The sequence below is a fragment of the Gouania willdenowi genome, chromosome 10 (assembly GCF_900634775.1).
Source record: "Gouania willdenowi chromosome 10, fGouWil2.1, whole genome shotgun sequence".
In the NCBI taxonomy this organism is placed as follows: domain Eukaryota; kingdom Metazoa; phylum Chordata; class Actinopteri; order Blenniiformes; family Gobiesocidae; genus Gouania; species Gouania willdenowi.
This window is the reverse complement of record NC_041053.1, coordinates 27,608,957-27,630,201: the sequence shown is the minus strand read 5'-3', so window position 1 is coordinate 27,630,201 and position 21,245 is coordinate 27,608,957. Positions and strand designations below refer to the sequence as shown.

General features: G+C 38.4%; 1 protein-coding gene across 11 annotated transcripts in view; it reads left to right on the top strand.

The window, feature by feature from the left end:
• The first annotated feature begins 223 nt into the window (after positions 1–223).
• Positions 224–21,245, top strand: part of LOC114471264 (uncharacterized protein KIAA1211) — a 56,071-nt gene continuing 35,049 nt past the window's right edge. For 3 of the 11 annotated variants that reach the window (XM_028459960.1, XM_028459956.1, XM_028459953.1), the window contains exon 1: positions 16,175–16,656. In XM_028459960.1, coding sequence (XP_028315761.1) covers positions 16,622–16,656 — 35 coding nt within the window. In that variant the 5' untranslated portion in view covers positions 16,175–16,621. Of the gene's footprint in view, positions 344–16,174; positions 16,657–21,245 lie in introns of those variants that run through there. The other 8 variants (XM_028459950.1, XM_028459949.1, XM_028459959.1 and 5 more) reach the window with 7 other exon arrangements.

Genomic DNA, 21,245 nt, shown 5'->3' with positions numbered 1-21,245 from the left:
TTATAATTTGACATTTTAAAACATCTTAGGGATATCAATCAAACTGAATTCATAGAGCGCTTTTCATATTTACAATACACTTTAAAAAAAAAAAATCGTGGATTTTTTCAGGCAAAATCGCCCAGCTTCACAGATGCTCTTTTTTTCTGAAATTGTGGAGCGTGTTTTTTTTTTTTTTTTTTGTCGGACTCTCCGTGGCGGACCGTGAAGGCAGCACCGGGGAGTGGGGCTGACACAATAATCCACTCATCAGTACATCAGCGGCTCTAACAGAGTGGATGTCTTGGTCGGTTTCACTGCGGAATGACTTCACTTTGAGACCGTTTGAGGAGCAGCTCACACGGTGAGTGTCCACCACTAACTTCCCTTCCTCTGACGGACCATGATGATGATAATCGTGGTGTGATCGGTAATCGATATGTTCTGATGCTGCCGTGCTCTTCCTTTGTTAAATATAAAGTGCCTGTTGGAGTGTGTTTCCCCTTCCAGGAGGACTGGAAATCTTCTTTAGGTGTTTAACAATCATTTTCCAGCATAAATCTTCTACTGATAATGTCACCACCTCAACCATCTGCTTTTTAAAAAAACTTTTACTCAAAGATCAGCAGGAAGTTCAGTGTTAGGATGGTTTTTTTTTTTTGTTTGCTTTTTTCCTACAAATTCATCAACATTCCTCTCAGATAAACAGTTTTCCATCACGTGACTCTACACTGTCAAATGTCCAAGTTTTCATTTGATTCTGATTTATATTCCCTGGTTCTCCATTAAGTTGGAACATCTCTTATTCTCCAAGCAGCAGGTATAAAGACTGTTCTGGCAGTGGAACTAATGCCACTTTAGTGGATTTTGCATTTATGTGTCAATATTCTAAGGACACACTGTTAGGGCTGGGCGATATATCGATATTCACTGCTTTCCAGACCGATTAATCAACATCAATCAATAGCTCGTATGATTATTCAGTCAAACTATAATATGTAAGTCATGTATTCACTTTTTATCTGCACTATAAGGTGCCACTTTTTAATCAGCAGTTATGATTAAAACATTACAACACAGAAGTACAGTAGTTCATTGTTTACAGTTATATTTGGACTTTTTTTTAGTTTGTTTAACCATGTTTTACTGTTTTTGATTTCTTTTTTTCCTTTCTTTCTTTTATTGTGATCCAGAAAACCTGTTCGCACAAGTTTGCCTTTTCTTATTTATCAGTGGCTTTACTAGAGTTGGGCAATATATCGAGATTCAAGATGCATCAAGTTTTCTATTTTGGAGATGCAAAAAAAAAAATGACAATATGATCTATATTAATACATATATATTTTATATCTTGCTTTGTATTAAAAATACTTGTTTTAGGAGTCGCTGCTCTCACTACTTCTCAGAACAACATGAAAAGCACAGTTTGATGGGTTGCTGACAGCGTCCTAACCCAGAACTTCCCTTCAACAAGCCACACTACAGAACTCACTCACACGTGCTGTCCCTTGGAGGAGAAAAAGGAAAAAGTGGCACATATTGTGCAGCTGTTTGTTAATAAATGAGCCTGTGTGGCATTTTGCACCAGCAAATTTAACCCAGAATTGTCTTTCTGGTCAGACTTAATTTAAATTAAAATTATCAAGATTTATATTGTATATCGCCATTTTGAGAGAAAATATCGAGATATGAGTTTTGGTTCATATCGACGCCCAACCCTAGACACTGTAACAGAGTTCCACATTAAAGCTTGGCCGATTTATTGTACAAACTATACTATGTAAGTCGTGAAGATTCTGTGTCTCTATGTTGTCCTTTCTGCTTTACTGTATAAGGTGCCACTTTTTAATCAGCAGTAATGATTAAAAATTCTTTTACAACACTGGGAGAAGCGTATTAGTTTATTGTCGAGAGTTATATTTGGACTTTTCTTTCTTTTTTTTGAATCCATGTTTACAGTTTGCACAAGTTTGTCTTTTCTTATGTATCAGTGGCTTTACAGTCCTTATGTTGACTAATTAAAGTTCTTTATTTTGATGTAGTAGTGTTTAGCTCCTCAGTCATTAATCATATTTTTGGGTAAGGATTTGCCTTTCATGTATATCAATGTTCTTATTTCATAATGGTTCATATGGTGCACTTTCCTTAGCTGTCATTCTCAAGGTGAAACTTTCAGGATAGTGTGACTATTTTGCTAGTAGATCAATGAGATCCAAGTTGCGTGTGTGTGAGTGTGTGAAGGCAGGTCAAGGACAGTCCAGATGAAACTGTTAACTTTCACTGTTTGGCCACCTGCGTAATCCTGTGTGCTGCCAGTAAACACTGGGATTCAGAATAGAGCCACGCTGACAGCATGATGATATCTATTCTATAGATCTGTGACAAGGTAGTTGTAATAGTACTGTTCCTGTTTTTGATGGAGCACCAAGTGCTACACTAGCACTCTAGTGTCTCCTTTTGTCTTCTTTTTTGAAAGAATATGTCACCGTTTCATTTATTCAGACAACATTTGTCAGGAAATTTACTTTAAATTTTACTTTGATCTCCTGACATGTATTGAATGCCAACTGTCAGTCTTCCTCAGAAAATTCACCCCCTGTCGCCCCCTTCAGAGAACTCTCAAGTTGGCCGCGCCCAGAAAGAACTCATAAGAATGCATGAAAGTGACCCGTAGATGTCTCTGAAACATGTCAGGAGATCAAAGTACATTTCCTAAAAGAAGTTGTCTAAGTAAATGAAACCAGAACATATTATAAGAAATTGAATTGACGTTGCCCTACCAGATTAGGATTGATAAACTGGAGTGCAGCTGCAGTAATACTGTCACTGGGAAACTTGATAAAAATGTGTGTTTGGCTTGTCATCTGCCAGCCTTCCTGATCAAAGAGATAATCTGTTAGGTGACAAAGTCAACTCCTAGAGGCTCTTTACAGATCAATTTTATTGAATTTGTAGATTAAAAACCATTTTTATTTAGCAAAATAATTTTTTTTTTAATTTTTAGTTTTATTTATTTATTTTTCAAATTTTTTTGCGTTCCGTCCTTGTGGGTTACCGTAGCGCAATGTGAGCTAGCCCCCTCTTTGTTTATGTGTGTTTACCCTTTGAGTAGCTATATGTGTGCCACAGGCATGTTTCGTTTTTTATTCACACTATGCTGAGATGCTAAGGGAAGAGTTTAAATTTTTTTAATTGTTATATGTTATAAATAATGTAGTTATCTGATTTCTTAATCAGAAAATTTAAGCTACTGTGAAGTTGCTGTTGCACTTTTTCTTAAACCTGGGTTAAAGCATGAAATTGTTTGAATGACAGAGACTCTTTTACTTTTTTTTTTAGGATTGTTCTATGCATTTTACCTCTTTAGGACAATCACAGCAATAAAGTTGCACTTTTGACAATATATCTGATGTCTGCAGTCATTTTTAAGTGCATTGGAAAAATAAAATATAATCGAAACTCAAATTTTTCTTTAAAAAATCAAAATATTTTTTTTTTTAGGCAAAAGTGCCCAGCCCTAACAGATAACTAATCAGACAATGGGACATGTTGCTGTTTCTGTGACCTGTTCACTGTCAGCAGAGGATCTGCTCTGCTTGGTTTTAGAGCATCCTGTCCGACCCCCTGTCATTGATGTGTTAACTGTAATCCTGTGCGTTTCAATCGCAGCCTTAAAGAAGATCATCTAAACATGTTTTCACTACGTTATCAGTGTGTAATCATCACTGATACCTGACAAGTAATCCTTTGTGTCTGCATAAACAGGCAGATCTGCTTCCCCGAAGCTCCTGGAGTCTCGTGTTTCTAAATATAGACGAACCAAACTTTACACTCCTTCAGTGTTTAACAGGTTATGTTTACGTTGTTGGTGTAAATTTGCTTCCAGCAAAAGAAAAGGGTTCAACAGTTGTTAAAGTATAAATGCAAATAAGAAAGTACAAACACAATATTATTCAATGATAAATATAAACATCAAAAAAGAAGTGCAAGCAGTGCCAGGCAGTTTTTTTTTTTTTTTTAGTTCAAGGGCTAAATACGGAGCAGTTTGATCTCAAATGTGCTGCACATTATAGGTGTGGGGAAATGAGTAATTTCAAGATGAATGTGCCCTCTTCCATGTAGAAATGGTATGTATAATGTATGTAATGTATAATATAAGTATGGGATTAACAATAGTCAAGCTGTAAGTGGCAGATATCACTTAAATATCCTTGATTTTGGGACCAAATTTTCATTCAACGCTGGGGTATGTTTTGAGAATAATTTGTTGAAAATTTCAGGATTTTGGAGAAATTGAGAGTTCTTGACAATTTGAGATTACAAATGACTGCCATCATGTAGGGCTGCACAATTAATCAAATTTTAAACGTGATCACGATTTTGGTTGCCACGATTGAATTAACCTGATAGTCGGCAATATTTACATTTAAAATAAGGGCCCTGCACTCTATGATAGTGTATTTATTCAGTTAGCCTTTAGTACATTTTAAATTATTGGGTTAATTTTTTTAATTAGAATTTAATTTAAAGCTTAATTTTGCACTGTTAACTGTACACATATTGTTTGTTTAAAAGCAGTGCAATGAAAACAGATTTTTCCCTAATATGATATTTGTGATTATAATCGTGATTACAATATTGATAAAAAATTATCGTGATTATCATTTTGGTCATAATTGTGCAGCCCTACCGTCATGTCATATGAGCATGAGAAAATCTGTGAGCCCTGGCAAATATTGTGGAGTTTCATTGAATTGATGTGTTTGGAGCAGTGGGCGTGCACTGTAGCTGTTCCTACTCAACGTTCTTGAAGCCAAAATACGGCGCTTAGGGGCGTTGGCTGCCATCTTGTAGTTTTGGAACCAGAGTCTGCACAGTAGTGTCCGACGGGAGGAGCCCTGTTAAGACGCCCCGCCCATTTAGCTTACTGTCACGATGACTTACGCAGATCAGCTACGCCAAGAACTTAAGTAACTTTTTCACTGGAAATTTTACCGATATATCAATATTGCAGCCTTGGTGCTGATATTATATCGGATCAATATCGGCTGATACCGATATTGATCCGATATGATATCAGCACCAGTCATACATACTTTTATTACTTAGTTTGTATTGGGGAATGTTAGAAAAGGCTTGATGAAGTGATGGTACTCAAACAGAGAACAATAGTCAGCAACAGTAGGTTACTTTGTTGGAGTGTGAACCACACACTATGGATAGAATTGCTGGAGTGGAAAAATTTATGAGCGCTTATATCAGTGATTTTAGCTATAAATCCGGATCGGGACACCCCTAGAGGTTAGTACAAAATCACAATGTATTTCAACTTAAATATCTAAGCATACTCTATTTAAAAATGAAGAAAGTCACGCGTCTCGGCTTTCCTTCACGACGTAAGGACTCGTGTGGTGTTAGGGGTGCTGTCATTCACTAAATCTGTGCGTAACTGTGTTTGCACAGTCAAATTATTGTTGACCGAAACATCTCTGGATGTTTTATTGAGTCCAAGCCTGAGAGATAACAGAAACAAACAAAGAACAAGTTTCCTACCACTCAGAAATGTGTATATAGTTTGTATGATAAACAAATATTTACTGCATTTGTCCGACACAATGAATTATTTCAATCAAGAAGTGGACAGCCCCTGGACCGCAGAGGAGAAGAACTCAGAAGGACTCAGTTGGTCTCCTCTGAAGATCTTTGAGTTGGAGTTTATGTCTAAGAAACATTTTGAAACTCTAGCTACTCTACAAGCTGTAGTTTCTAACATTCTTTGGTAAATGCAAACCAGCTTCATGCCTATAGTTCAAAAAGGAAAAATCTCTTATACCAACTCCTCATATAGTGTAGCTTAGTCCTATTAAATGCAGCTGCACAATCTGGACCTGGGTGTGAGCGCATGGCTTTGACAGTTAGAGGTTTGGAGTGTTTTTAATACAGTAGAAAATGGTCCAGACTTTAGAGTAAATATCATTCAAACTGATCATTGTCCTAACATTATTAACTGATTCAGTGCCAGCCATTTTCAGATTTTCTACCCCCTCAATTTTTGAGCATTTTGACTGATTTTAAAGACCCACAGAATATTTTCTTCTATGACTATCTGAAATCGTTCTTTTGTAATCAGCCGTTGAATAGAGCAAGTTTTACACAAATCTTCAGTTTCAGAGCAAAAGCTGAGAAAAAAGCCCTTTTGCAAAAAAAAAACCCTGTCAGTGACTTTAAAGCTATTTTTTTTTTGCTTTAGTGACAACTCTAACGTCTGAACATTGTTTCCTTATATAAAACAAAAAAAAAAAAAACACCGAGACAGGGCTTTTGACTATTATTATTTTGCTATGGGTCAAAGTTTAATGTATTTCTTACTGTATTTTGGCGTTCCTCCAAGTTTCTCTCCCGTCAGCCTGTACACACGCAACTTCCTCTTCCTCCCGGACATGCAGTGTCACTGCGTTCCCCATTTATTTATTGTTTTATCTCACCATCGCAACGTTATCCATGAGTTCCACACATGCTCTGGTCGAGTGTGCGCTGCTGGGTACGTCAACCCTCGTAAACGCCTTTCCTCCTCTCCCTCTGAGCTCTGCGGAGCATGGATGATCTCTCATCCAAAGGTGCGCTGCTACCACCTACGTGTCACCTATTATTTTGCTATCTGGCTCACAGGCCCCGACACGCAGGGATGACCTGTTTGGCCCGGTTAGTTGATGGTTTTATCTCACCATCTCAACATTATCAGTAATGTACTCATGTCCACACATGTTCTGTGTTAGTATGTGGAGCTGTGAGCTGCTGGATACTTCACAATATCACTCTGTAGCGCCATAATCTCCCTCGTTCTTGTTTCTTCCTGCTTTGCTGGGTAGCATCAGTGGCTAATCTCTCATCTAAAGGTGCACTGCTGCCATCTTCAGGGCACAGTTGGTCACAGCTTAGATATTGATGAGGGACCTCCGCCAGGGTGTTTTCTAGTAATCCCCGTGAAAAAACACAAATGACGAGTTATCTCGTCAATGGCACTGAGTGAGTTAAGAGCCTAATAAAGCATAGGTTCAACGAGATATAATTTTGTCGTCTTTTTGAATATTATGTTAAGTTGAGGTTTTGTTTATTCAGACAAGGTTTTTCAGGAAATTTTTTATCTCCAGTCCTGACATGTTTCGACTGTCAGATGCCGGTGTTCATCAGAGGAGTTTTGCTAAACTTTGATTGTTCCTTTGAAGTTTGACTTGACTTTCATGTAATAGTTCCAGCAAGATTAATCTCTATTAAATTACTAAACTATTAAAAAAAACATCAAGCTAACATACTGTTCAAAAACAAGACAAAATGAAACTCGCTGTGACTACAAACGGAGGATAAGGGATACAAAATGCTTGAAGATGGTTTGATCTTTGCGTGTGTGTGTCACTGATGACTTTCTTTAAACACCAACAGAATAGTCTGTTAAGAAACAACAGCTGTCTACTATTGATTTTAACCTACACACAGATACATCAGGTGTTTGTGTGACTGATGTTTATAAAAAACAACTTCTAGTTTTACCATTCTATAAACCTCAGGTGGGACCTGGTGATGGAGAGGCAGAGGAAGAGTTTATTTCAGCTTGTGGAAGAACTCATTCTCATTTCACTCCTACACCACCTCGTGCGGTAGAGTTGGAGTTTGATTACAGGGTTATTTACATTACAGCAGAGAGCTACAGAGGGGGGTGGCAAAGAGAAAAAGAAGGAGAGAGTAGATGATTTCCAGATGTGAGGTGGAATTCAGACAGAGGGCTGCAAAGAAACTCCCATCCTCTTCCTCAGCGCAGAAAATGATTTGGATCTGCCTGGAAATGCACTGAGAAACCACCAAACAGAAGAGAATGAGCCAGCATTTCACTGGAGGAGTTGAAACTAGTAAAAAGGGGAAAAACCTGACGAATGAGGAGGGAAAAAGTGATGTAGAATAGACGGGCGTCATGTATGACCACAACAACAGAAATGTGAATGGGTGAGGCTCTGTTTGGAGGAGGCTGGTGTAGCTTTACAGTAACACAATTAAACTTTGGGTCTGTCCCTTCCTTTACAGAAATGCTCACCATTAACCATTCATGTTCTATACCACTTATTCTCAACTTTATTCTTTCAAAAACCAAAAATGTAATTAAAGAGATGAGGGAATTTCTGTGACTGCTACCTCTGGATGTTGTGTGCAACTTCCTCTCTCAAAAATATTTACAATTGAAGGGCAAGACAAGAAATTGCATTCTTTAATAAGTTATTTTCAGTGTCAAAACAATATATTTTGTAAACCACCAATGTGTAATGGTACCTACAGTATAGTAAAAAAAAAAAAAGCGACACAAATCTACTCCCAGAGCAATTACCTTTCTTTAAAGAGTTTTATCCTCTTCTCCCCCTGCTTGGATGGAGTTTCTCTGGGTACTCCAGAAATCTTTAAATATAAGAAGAGCACTCAGAAAGCACAAACCTCCACCAAGAGCCAAATATCCTTTTTGCCAGATATTTGCAGTTATCTGGATGAGTGATCCTGATCATGGGGCCATAATCATTTATACTTAAAGGCTTTTAGGAAATTTCCATCCCCACTTTTTTCAAAACATTGCGATGAAATGTGCTATCCGGATGAAACTGTGGCAAATGAATGAAGTCCTTTAGCTACATTTGACGTAATCCTGCAAACACACAAACAAATACATAAACTCCAGTGAAAATATTACCTCCTTGATGGATGTATCACTTCTAAAAATGTGAAACAAAGTGAAATTACTTTAAAAAAATGTAGTTTTAAAAATGTTTTGAGGCTTTCCAAAGTGTATTGAATTTGAACTTGTCACATTTTTAATTTAACAGCGTTCAAAAAGCACTCAGCCCCCCACCATTCTGAAGGGTCGAGACTCTGGGTTGTTTCAGGAAATACCAACATGTAGTTTTTTTTCTTGGACGAGAAGCTGACCGACATTCCTCTTGGCTCTATAAACAGTAAGTCTAATGATTGATACATGCGTGCCGTGCACACACATTCTCTCTGTCGATTTATATTTGCTCACTAAACCTTCAGATTTAATTAGTTTTAATACAAACACAAAGCAACTCAAAATAGATTTTAGCACATCTAAAGCTACATTTCTATCTGATAGCACATGTTATTTGATCATGTTTTGGTGTTTTTAGGGGAGTAACAGAAAAATAGGAATTACATCTTGTTAATCCTAACACTCAAGCCTAATTGTTGTTACCCAATAAACCATTCTATGAATATTGGAGGCCCAGTAATAGTGTACAAAGTTAGGCAATCCATTCCGAAGCCCCCCTCTGTATTCTTTCGCTCCATGATTTCCTAATCCTTGGGATGGATTTGTTACAGATAAAGGATGAGATACATTCGTCAAATTCTTTAAAAAAATGACTTTATGATAAAAACATGTACTGTATTGTTTGAAAGAAAAACAGAAAGCGTTGTAAGATGTTCGTCTTCACAGAATTGATTCTACCAGCTAGAGAAACAGGTGGTGATGACTTTCCAGTTTGGCCTTCTTGAATAAATCCTTAAATTTGCATGTTACTGAGATCCTCAAGTAGGTAAAATGATCACGAACCAGTTGAAATGGAAACTTATCAAAAATCATGCAGCATGCCTGAGCGTTAACTGGAAATATGAAACCTGAACCTGAAATTTTACCAAAACAAGAAATTATGTCTAGGGCTTTAGGGATTGAGATGTCAGCTTGGGAAAGATATAAAATTAAATCATCAGCATATAAGGACAATTTATGGGTTTGGCCCCCTCTACTGAGCCCCCTTAAGTCGTTAAGCTAATCTAGATGATTAAAAAACAGGCAGCATCTCCAAAGCTACAGATATTTTAGGATGATCCTGGTCTGCAATCATCAGTATCCTTTGTGGTCCCAAGAAGGTTGAGGTTGTGAACTTGCTGCAGGGTCATGGGCCAAGAAATTTGGACATTTAAACTCAACCATGGTGTTTTTTTCTTTTCTTATTTTTCTCTTGTCTGCATATGCGATCAAATATTAACACCATGGTAGTGCAATCTTTTTTTGTGTGACAGCTATGCACATTTTATTCTTGCAAAAAATAATCAAAAATATACTGTTGCTTAGTTGTGACCATCACCAGCCCTCCCTAAGGAAGGGTAAGCTTAAGTTTATTAGAGGGAAAGATATAACAACAGAGGGCAATGTTCAACCCTAGTGGGGGAGGGGAACAAGGGAGAGGGAGTTAGGGTGTAACAGTAAAAGGACGGATTGGCACTAAACTATTTTGACTGTGCTGAAAGTATATAGTGATGTCACTATTGTGTTGATTAATGATTTGAAATGCAGGACCTGCCTCTATTGTGGACATATCTCGACATTGTTCCCCTCCCTGTCATAAAGATGGTGTTTCCTAAAACTCTCTCAGCAGGATAGTGGACCTCTCCAAAAAAGGCAGCCTCAGTGATTTGGTCACAAAAGTATTATTATGACTTCAAAAGATGGTGCTATATCTCAGATATCACGGTGCACCATCTGAACTCTAGTAATGTCTGATTTCGTTGGTGTTGCAACTGTAAACACTAAACAGACTTTGACTGATAAAATCCCTCTTCAGGTTTGGGATTTCAGGATCCATTTCTCCTGGCTGAGTAGGTCAGATGGTCATCAATGATTGATGTAGATGTTGGAATGTACAGGGCTCTACACTATCGTTTCCAGTGGTGGCACTGGTGCGACTAACTTTCTCAGTTGGTCGCACCATCACAGAATTTGGTCGCACCTTAATTTTCTGTTTTTGAGCGAGGGTGGGGAGAGTGTACAGCATAGCCACACGTGCTGATGAATAGTTGACTTAATTGGCATACCGTAGTTTTGTATGTAGTAAAGATTGACAATGACTCGAGATATATTTGCTGAATGTTTTAGTGTCAATGTTAAGTTTTTCTGCAACAAGCATTGGCTGAAATAACGGGTAATTTATTTTATATAATTTTAAAAGAAGACGTAACAATTTTTTTTAAATAACAGCAAAGCATAACAACAGGTTACATGAATTCTGTTTTTTTATTTTGCAGAAAGGCTGTACTTGAACTAACTTAACAGTAGCATAACCAACTTAGCATCTGCATTGCATTAAATTCAGAGGGTCCAGCTCTTATAGTGGGGTCTCCTAACCCTCTTCCCCTGGTCAGGGGTCTGCAACCTTTACTCTACAAGGAACCATTTAACCTCTTCTCACCTGGGTTAAAGTCCTCAAAAAATACCTTCTCAATAATAGCCTCTGTAAAAAAAATAACTATTTCAATAGTTGTTTTTTTTTTTTTTTTTAAAGCTATAGGGAGCCATTGCAAAAGAGTCAAAGGGCCACATTAGGCTCCAGAGCCGCAGGTTGCAGACCACTGCTCTGGTAGAACCACAGCTGAACATCTGGCCTGGCATCATAGTCCATCAGCTCTGGTACGCTCTATCACTGTGCTCGGCACGTTTTTCGTTTTTACTGCTGCTCTCAATGTGAGCGCGCACACAGTGAATAGCTCGTTAATCCTGGCTCCGTTCGCGGACCGCGTGCACTCCAAAGGAGCGCATTGGTGTTTATACTCGGTACATTCACCGTTGCATTACCCGCAGCAAAGTTGCGTGAGCGTACACCGTCTCCTCACCCGCAGCACTGCGGTCAAGCCAGCCTCCATTCCGAAATCCTCGGTCAACCTAGCCGCCAGCCAATGCAGTGCCTGTTTATAGACTGTTTTACGGCAGTCCCGCAGCACGGAGAGAGAGAAAGAGAAGTGCACTCTGTGGGACGTGGCGAAGTGCTCAGCCGCTCCGTATAAAATAAGGTCACCCAATACGTACTCGCACGGATGCGACCAGATCATATTTTCACTCGCACACACTGTGGCCTGATGTACCACAATCTTCATTGTGAGTCTCTCTTTGGAATCTGGTTGTTGTAGAGCAACACATGACATTAAGACCAGCATGACCATAGCAGCCAGGGTACAAATGGAATTTGGTGCCCATTAGATTGCTTCCTTGATACAACTTTTGGTTGTTGTTGTTTTTTTGGGTGCCTGATTCTTCTCTTGTCTCAAGGACTAATAGTAAAAGACTGTGTATGTTGTCTTTGAGTGTTGGTGATCATGGTCTGTAAGTATGACCCTGTACCCTTCAAGTCTGAACAATGAAATAGTTAAAGGATGCATGGATGGGTGTATGATTATCTCTGATAAGCTTTGTGTGCAAAGGATAGCTGTTCCTGCCTGAACCAAAGGAAACAGACTAATGAGGGATATTTGGTTTTAATTAGCTGCTGAATCTTCTAATTATGCATTGGATGTTACTTCATACTGTGTTTATTTTATGTTTGAAACAAATAAATTGCAAATGTCTAACACATGCTGCTGTTTCAGGAGAGCACAACCATATCTAAAACATCACAGCTGGGTGTAAGTGCTGCCTGTGCAATCACTACCACTGCCAAATCCTTATATTGCTTTTTTTGTCTGCTGGGTGGCAACCGAGCTAAGACTTTGTTAGTGTGACCCAGTTTTTCAAGACAAACACCAGACTGGATGTTGTTTTCTGTTTCCTTTTGATTTAGCTGGAGTTATACATACATTTTCCAGAATAGATTTGGAGGATGGTGGTGGATATTTCCCAAGCCTACGTTCTACTCAGAGACCAAACAATTGAAGGCTTTGGAAAATATTGCTCATCATTGGATTAAATCTGTAATCAGGCTGCCACTCAAAGCTGGAAAACAATAAAACCTTCATCTGTTTTTCTCCAAGAGACAAAAACAGAGCCTGCGCATACACAAAGTAGATTCATATATATTATTGCATTATTGCAAAGTAGATTCATATATATTTGTGCAGTTTCAGTTGAATGTGAGACTCAGGAAGGGAATTCCCAGGAGCCCATTTTCTGGTATTAATTTTGAGAGAATATATTCGTGCAAACTTTGATTGACCCCCGGACCAAACTGGTGGAAATCCTCCATTAAGACAGCCTGTGGAGAGAGTGCTTCCTGATTGTTTGTTGGCACCAACATGTGGAGGATTCACTGTTGTTTGGACGCTAGAAAGGACATTCCTTAATCCCACTAAATCAAAGACAATATGAGTGGAAGTGTTTGTTTTTTTGGGTGGAATGGAGCCTCTCTTTGTTTTTCACTGAGAGACACACACACACACGCACACACACACAGAGGACAGCATAGCTTCAACGTGTCTGTACATAACGGTGAATCATCGACCGGGTTCAGTCTGGGCTTGTTTGGATTAAGACGTTCACATCTGATGCAAGTCTTCTGATGATTAATATGACTGTGTGTTAGTTCAATTCTCTGATGAAATACCACAAGCATTGGAAAATATTGATGATACATAAGGTCATGACGTCACATAGATTTCATAGAAATATTAACGTTCATTTGCTTCTGGCCATGTAGTTTAACTCATTCATCACCTTAATGGTGTCACCCTGGTGTTCGGGATGCTCAAATTAATCGAGTGTTATCGACGTTAAAAGTGAAATAGTCCAAAAAATTGGCATTGCTCTCTGAAGGTGGGGTTGGCAGTGAACACACAAAGTTGTGTTGTATTGTTGATTGTTGGACATGAGTTTTCCATCAAACCTCCAACCACTTCCATCCATTTCCAACAACTCCCCTGATTGTTGGGGGTTGGTTAAGCACAAATGGAAAAGCACAACATTTGAAACGTTGCCAAGAAATTACAAACATCATCGGAAACAGTATTGCTGTTTACTCACTTATATTCTAAATTTAGTTTAGACACCTTTCCAAAGTGTGAATCTTCACAGTTTATAATTCAAGCAACCCAGATACATCAAATATGAAACGTCTCCTCATAGTACACCTTTGGGTGAGTTGGTCACTCAGCTAAAATTGACTCTTTGTCTTGACTATGTGAGGCTCAGTGGATCTAGCACTAGGGTTTCCTGGGATCAACTCTTATGTCACACAGCAACCTCTCACACTCGCCGTAATCGTTTCGAACACTAGTGGCTGTACATAGTTAATCTTCCTACTTACAGTCATTAGCTGAGGCAGGCTGTTACACGACAGCGAGAACCCCCACTGAGACGAATAGAATGATTAACAGGAAGCCCTGTGTTGTAGCATTGAAAGGACCAGTACATGCCAGTGTTGGCCAGTTCATTGTTAACCCATGTAAGATGGCCAATTGTATCGAAACATATTACTGGTACTTGTGTGTTCAGGCTGGGACCGTGGCCAGCACTGGTCACAGATGGTGCATATATAGCATATCTTAAACTATGTACCAGGACGTCCAAACCCAGTCCTGCAGGCTCGTAAAACCAGTGGGTTTTGCTTTTGCTTCAACGCAGATGAAAGGCTTGGTATCAGGCTTTTGGCAAAGGTGATAACAATGACAGGTCATCAAATTCAAGTGTGTCGGAGAAGAGAGCTCACTAATTCCTGCTTAGTTTGAACGGTGTTGTAGTTGCAAGTGGTTTGGGGTCATTGCAAGAAGGCTTATGGTTTGACGTTGGGGCTCTGGGATGTGGAGTTTGATGGTCCCCCCTGTGCTTGGCAATTTTCAGTCAGAGTTCAGTCCTTATCATTAGGGCTGGGTATCGCCAGGTACCTCACGATACAATATATTTCAATATTTTTGCCCACGATAACAATAATAATAATAATAATATTGTATACTGCACAGTGGCTCTTCTTAACACACACTGACCACAACTAGTCACATTATGTTTAAGTCTTTAAGGGAAGACTGATAGAAAAATAATGATTCACCAAAATATTGCTCATGATGTTTGTGCAAATTAACTTTCAATCATTAAAAACAAAATGAATGCAGAAAATACTAATTTCAGTGCTAGTATTATCAACTTCTCTGTAAACATGGACAGTTGGACACATATCAGTGCTGCTTAACAAGCAGAATTAACTTGTTTTATGAACATTGGAAAATTTCACTGCATATGAAAAATAAGCATTTCAGCCAGTGCATTACCCTGGCATCAATGGTCTTGTCCACAACAACACGCAACTTTTCCCACAGATCTTCTGTAGCTACAACGCAACAACGCTCTGAGCAGGTGAAGCTGCTCAGAGCGTTGTTGCTCTTGATGAGAAACGGACGGAGTTTCACAGGCACAGCAAAGTTAAGCAGGCACTGCTCGGCTCTGTATTTAGGAGGCAGTGATGATTTGCGTAGTTTTTTAGCAGTTTAGACGCTATATCGGGTGGTTTAGGCTGTGTTTAATGCAGCCAAGATGGGAGTGGAGAGGGCGGTGCGCCTAATGAGCTCTCCCTGGAAGCATTTCCCCGTTAAAAAAAAATGTTCCTTGCCTCACGCTGACGCATTTCATGCCGATTCTGTCCATATATTCCGTCCGCGATTCTGTTAACGTGGATTTTATAGGGCCCTATACTTAACTTGTGTAATAAGGGAAAAAAAATGATGTGATATTTGGCGCCAGTGAATCGGTAACGCACCGCTAGAGGAAACCTTGCGATATATCGTTGTATCAATATTTTGGCACACCCTTACTTACCGTATAGCCATTTCTATTTTAGGTAGTGAATTCCATCATATCACGAGATTTTGTCGCAAGATTTTCTCTGATATTTTACATTTCACTCTCTTCGGCCACACGTAAAAATTGCGTGGAAATGCGCAGTGTTGTCCAAAAACATACATGTGAGGTTATATTCCATGTTACATTGCATTGTCTGTTGTAATTTCAGCTTGTTTTCCACGATCACAAAAAATAGGAGACCATACAGTGTGTAGCTGTTAGGAAGACCAATGGCCAATTTTTCTTCAAAATCAGAACTGTTGTATGTTAATGTTAACTAACAATTCAAAGTGTTTGCTCTGTTGGATTGACAAATGAATTACCTTGACTCTTAATATGCAAATTAATAAAGTCACATTGATATCTGAATCTCATTTCCACAGGGAAAACTGAACTGGGTAATACCAGTTAATTTGGAAAAGCACAAGTGGTCCTCTAATCAGCCAGCCCATTAACGGCCACCATTGCCATGTGTCAGTTTACACGGGTAAACAGTGAAAAGAGGAGGATAAGGTCATGAGAGGAGTATCTTGTTCACACATGCCTCCTCCCTCCCTCTTTATCTCACTCCCTCCCTACCCGCTGCAGCATTACCAGTGTGGTGACTGGGAGGAGAGGAACCAGACATCAGCCTGACCATTGTTTATACGGCTGAATGGTACTTCTCAAGGAACTCAGGCTACTTTTCCCCAAGAAGTCGCTATCGTAAAATGACATTCTGTTTTTCCTTTGCTCTTCTGTGCACCTTGTTGGTGTTGTGATCTTGCTACAATCCCACTTTGGGTGCTGTTGTGTTTGACTCCTGAAATGGTTACGATTTGTTTGGCACTTCAAGAGGGCAATCCATATAAAACTGGATATTAAAGGAGCTGAAGTAAGTTGGAACCTTTTCTGTTTTTCTGTGGCCAAGACAGAATAAACCATTGATTTACTGGTACTAAGGTTGGAAAGGGAATCCGACAACTACGAAAAGTAAACTTTGGATTTGGGGGATTTTGTCTTCACTTAAAAGAGAGAAGAAAAGGAGTCTTTGCTTTTCCTACTTTCTACACCATGGCTGGGATGTACGGATGTTTTAAGGGCCGAAAGTAAGTTGGAATTTAAGAAAAATATTGTCTGAAATGCTGTAGCGTTGTACATATACTTTGTTTGGTACTACTGGTCTCCTGCATTGACATCAAAACAATCTATAAAACTCAGAAGAGAAAAATTGTATGTTTATTGGCTGTTAAAATGCTTGCACCACATCATGTGTTGGATCTAGAGCACAGTTACTGGAACTACTTATCCTACACATTTCACAACATCACAGCAAATGCAAACAGAATGGCCTTTGTAGAAAGCATTAGAACTGCTATACATTTTAGTTCAACCATCTTTAATTTAACTGTTGATTTATTTGGCTTGTTTCAACACCAACTGAAGGTTGTGCAACTCTTGACTGACTAATGATTACTCGTGTATAATATATGTGGGATTGTCTAAGAAATGATCATATCTTAACAATTTGCTTGGCTTTAGTTTAAATTTGCCCAAAGGATGCTTTGATTTTTGAAATCTGTGGAGATTTTCAGCTCCTTTCTCATTTCAATTTGAGTTCATGCATCTGTTGTTGCTGATTGAAGTCCCCAGTGATCTGAATGCTTTGAATCAGCTAATTATGTGACTCTGGGCTTGGCAGTCTGATTGGACCACAGAGGTTTAGCATAATAAGTGCCTTTAGCTTTTTGACTACACTGAAGCATCTTTTTCAGTACCCGAGTTGTGTCGATGGGCTGTTAATACTGATCCCACTTTTTCTTTTGCCTTTCGGGCCTGGTTAAAGTGCAACAATATAAGCGTTTATGGCCCACTCAGCTGAGTTGACTAAAACAAACATTTTGTTTGTGTGTGATCCACAGACAGACTGTGAATCAGAAGGAGTGAGGATGAGCTAAAACCAAGCCTGCTTTCTTTCAGTCAGTAACGGCATTGTGCTCAGATATGGGACTCAACTCTTAAATTGAACCACAAGTTTGCAATTTGAAGACGAGAGTCCAGAATATGATAGAATTCGCCTTTGCTTTTACGTAGCTGGTTTTTCAAGCAATGGCTTAGCCCTGAAATCTTAACTTTGCACCTAATGATTTAATAGGAACTGATCCGTCTCGTCAAATATCCATTCAGGGTTTTAGTGTGTGTTGAACAAGTAGAATAATGAAGCCACATAAGCTAATTCTGTGAAGAATAATTTGTATCTACAAAGAGACTGTATGACTGTTAACATAAATGTCAACATGGTGGCTTAAAGCAAAGACACCTGGTTACAAAATAACTTCCATTTTTCTGTAATAACAATGCTTATTTCATGTATTTTCTCTGAATTTGGTATCTAAGGTAGTTTTTGGTTTTTTTCACGTTTAGTACTAGCTTATTATGAAATAGAAGTCCTGTCTGGTATTGGTTGTAGACCCTTGTACAGCCCTAGTGGAAATTATTTCTGATTGACTTCAGTTAACTAAAAGATTTAAACATAAAAACCAAAAACCTACTCCTTTGAGGGGAAAAATCTCTACAAAGTAGCAAACAAAAATGACGTTTTAAATGCATGTTGTAAAACCAATATCTAAATATCATTTATATTTGTTACTAACGGTTCAATGCTTTGAACTCTAACTCGTGAACATAATTTTAATTTGAACTGTCCTTTGTTTAGTTATACTGTCTGAAAGTTTTCATTCAACCAAGTTATTAATGTTACTTATTTAAGGCACCTAGTCTAGCTTGAAGTTCAGTTTTAATTATTACAAGGTTTGGTAAAAGAAAACAGTTTATGGTTTAATTTATTTATTTTATTTGCCTTTATATTTATTTTTATTTATTTTAAATGAATGTTCAATGATTGAATATTTCAATGAGTAAGCAATAAAAGCTAAACTTTTTTTTTTCAGCTTAATTTCAAATTTTATCTCTTTGACTAACCCACTTTTCAAACTCAATGCCCGGGGGCCAAATACGGCCCTTTAGAGCATTCGACCTGCTTGAGATAGTAAAAATGATAGGAAAAAAAATGAAACATTCTCAGCCCATCCAAATACAAAAAATCAATTAAAATCCACAATATTTGCAGAGCTCAGTTTTCTTATATCACAAATGACGGTAGTCCTTTATAATCTAACTGTTGAAAGAACTTCTATTTTTCCAAAATCTAGCAAATTATTCCACAAAGTTTCTCCAAATTCCCAAAATCATCACTGATATACTCACATACTTTATCATTTATATATAATTTATACGTGAATGCGCAAACCACAACACATTAATGTTGAATTGGCTCTTTTTCTCACCTAAAATCTATGGCCAACTTAAGCTGAAACTGGTCCGTATTTGGCCCCTGAACTAAAATGAGTTCGACACCCCTGGACTAACCAGTAGCACAAAACACTACCTTGTAGATATTGATAATAATCCTTTTCTCACCGGGCCACACAGTGTTTTTCAGCTCCTACAAATGGGATGTAACCACAGTAGTTAGAATATGTTCTGCAGGAATTGTGATGCAGCTGTAAGTGAATGCTGAATGTTCCCAGTGACTGATGGGAGTGTTTGCTCATTCTGTGGCTGCCTTCCGTCCATGTAAGGCCTGTTGCTAAGAGCCAGGCCTCCTTCTAAGGGGACGGTGAAGGGAAGTGAGAGAGAAGAGTGGAGAGCAGGGAACTAAGGGGAACCCCAAGGATAAAAGTTTTTGTGAGAATACTTCAGCTTCACGTCGACTTTCAGCCTTTGTGAGTTGTTAGTTTCTCGTCTGTCATTTGCTCTGCTGGATTACAACAGCCCAGATTAATACAGTCAACGAGCTGTACTAAGAAACTAAACTCCCTTTTCATTTATCTTGGACTTTGAGTTGCTTTCTTTAACAGAGGTAATGGCTGGTTTTGTTTTCAGAATACTGCAGAATAAGGCATTCTATACATAAGGCAATTCAATGTGCGTTACATGATTAAAATCTGCAACAAAAAACATTAAACAGAGTTTAAGAAAAATGAATAAAAACATTAAACAGTTTGAAATTAACAATAAAAAAACATTAAATTACCAATAAAATGATTAAACATCTCCCTCTGTCATAAGTAGTAGAGAAAATAAAAGATTTTAACTTAGATTTCAAAATGTTCACATGTGATGCTGACTTCAGCTCTGCTGGCAGTTTGTTCCACTTCTTTGCAGCATAACAACTAAAAGTAGCGTCACCATGTTTGCTGTGAACTCTGGGCTCCACTATCTGACCTGTGTCCATAGATCTGAGAGACCTACTGGGTTTATACCTGACTAACATCTCACTGATGTATTCTGGACCAAACCCATTCACAGATTTATACACCAGCAGCAGAACTTTAAAGTCTATTCTCAGGCTGACTGGGAGCCAGTGTAAACACTAATATGTTCTGACCTCGTTGTTCTGGTTAAGACCCGAGCTGCAGCTGTAGCTGTTTGATGCTCTTTGGGGGATTCCTGTCAGAAGACCATCATATTACTTGTGCAAGTTGTAGTGTTTTCTTTTTTTTCCTGTGAAAAACATAAAGTCAATACTGTATTTACATTTTTCAGAGGCTATCAAAGGACCAACACTTCATAAACTATAAACAAAAGCTTACTGTGTTGTGTAGATTGATTGAGATTAAGGAAAGTACAGATATGTTGCATATCATGAGTGAAACTTTCCTGGAGTCTAATGACATGTTAAAATGCCTGATGGGATTAAATCATTGCTGCTTTAATGCAATGCTCAGAATTACAAGGTTGATAAATCAAAGAATGTCAGATTTTCTTTTGTAGAACTCCTCACGCACAAACTACCTTCAGCTGAAGGTAAAAGCATTGCAACCCAATGTCAAGAAAGTCCTAATGCTGCCTTTAGTTTGTGCTTGCAATGCATTATTTTCTTTCTTCTGTGATTTCTACTAATGTTTTAAGTAAACTTTTTAATATATGGGTTGATTCTGTGAAGCATCTGCGATCCATGAATAAACAGATTCCACGATGTTGACAACCGTTCGGAGGTCACGATCCCTGACATCAGCCGTAAACAAAGTCCTGAAGCATATATTTTTTAATAACCTTCACATTGAAATATTACATATTATTCAGCTCAGGCCTTCACTGAATGAACTGAAGTATTACATCATTACACTTGTAGTTAAACACATTTATTAAAGGTGTTCATGTTCATGTTGCAGTAGCTGCATTACACGTTGCTTTTTTTCTCGTCTGATAATGCCGGTGATGAACTACTCTGTGGATTTGTTAATGCCAAACTCTTAGCTTTGAGCCCTGGACAATGTCTGATCCACATCCAATAGCACCTGCACCCTTTCAGCACTGCAATGCTGTACGTCTTCTTTCTGATTCCTCTCCACTTCATAGGCTGCAGAGGGGAGAAAGGGTCTCTTGACTATTTGTTCCCAAATATTTGGTCAGACAAATGTAGTACTGGAAAATACCTACAATCTGCTTCTCATTGGTACCGTTGGTTTGCGGTCTGTCTTTTGCCATTGTAAAGTTTCCATTTTCCCTTTTTACACTCCAAAGACATGCTGGTTTGATTGTCTTGGTATTTTAGCCATGATGAACTGGTTATATAATATATCCAGGCTGTGATATCAAATAGGCTCCAACCTGTGATTAAAGTGAGACTTGA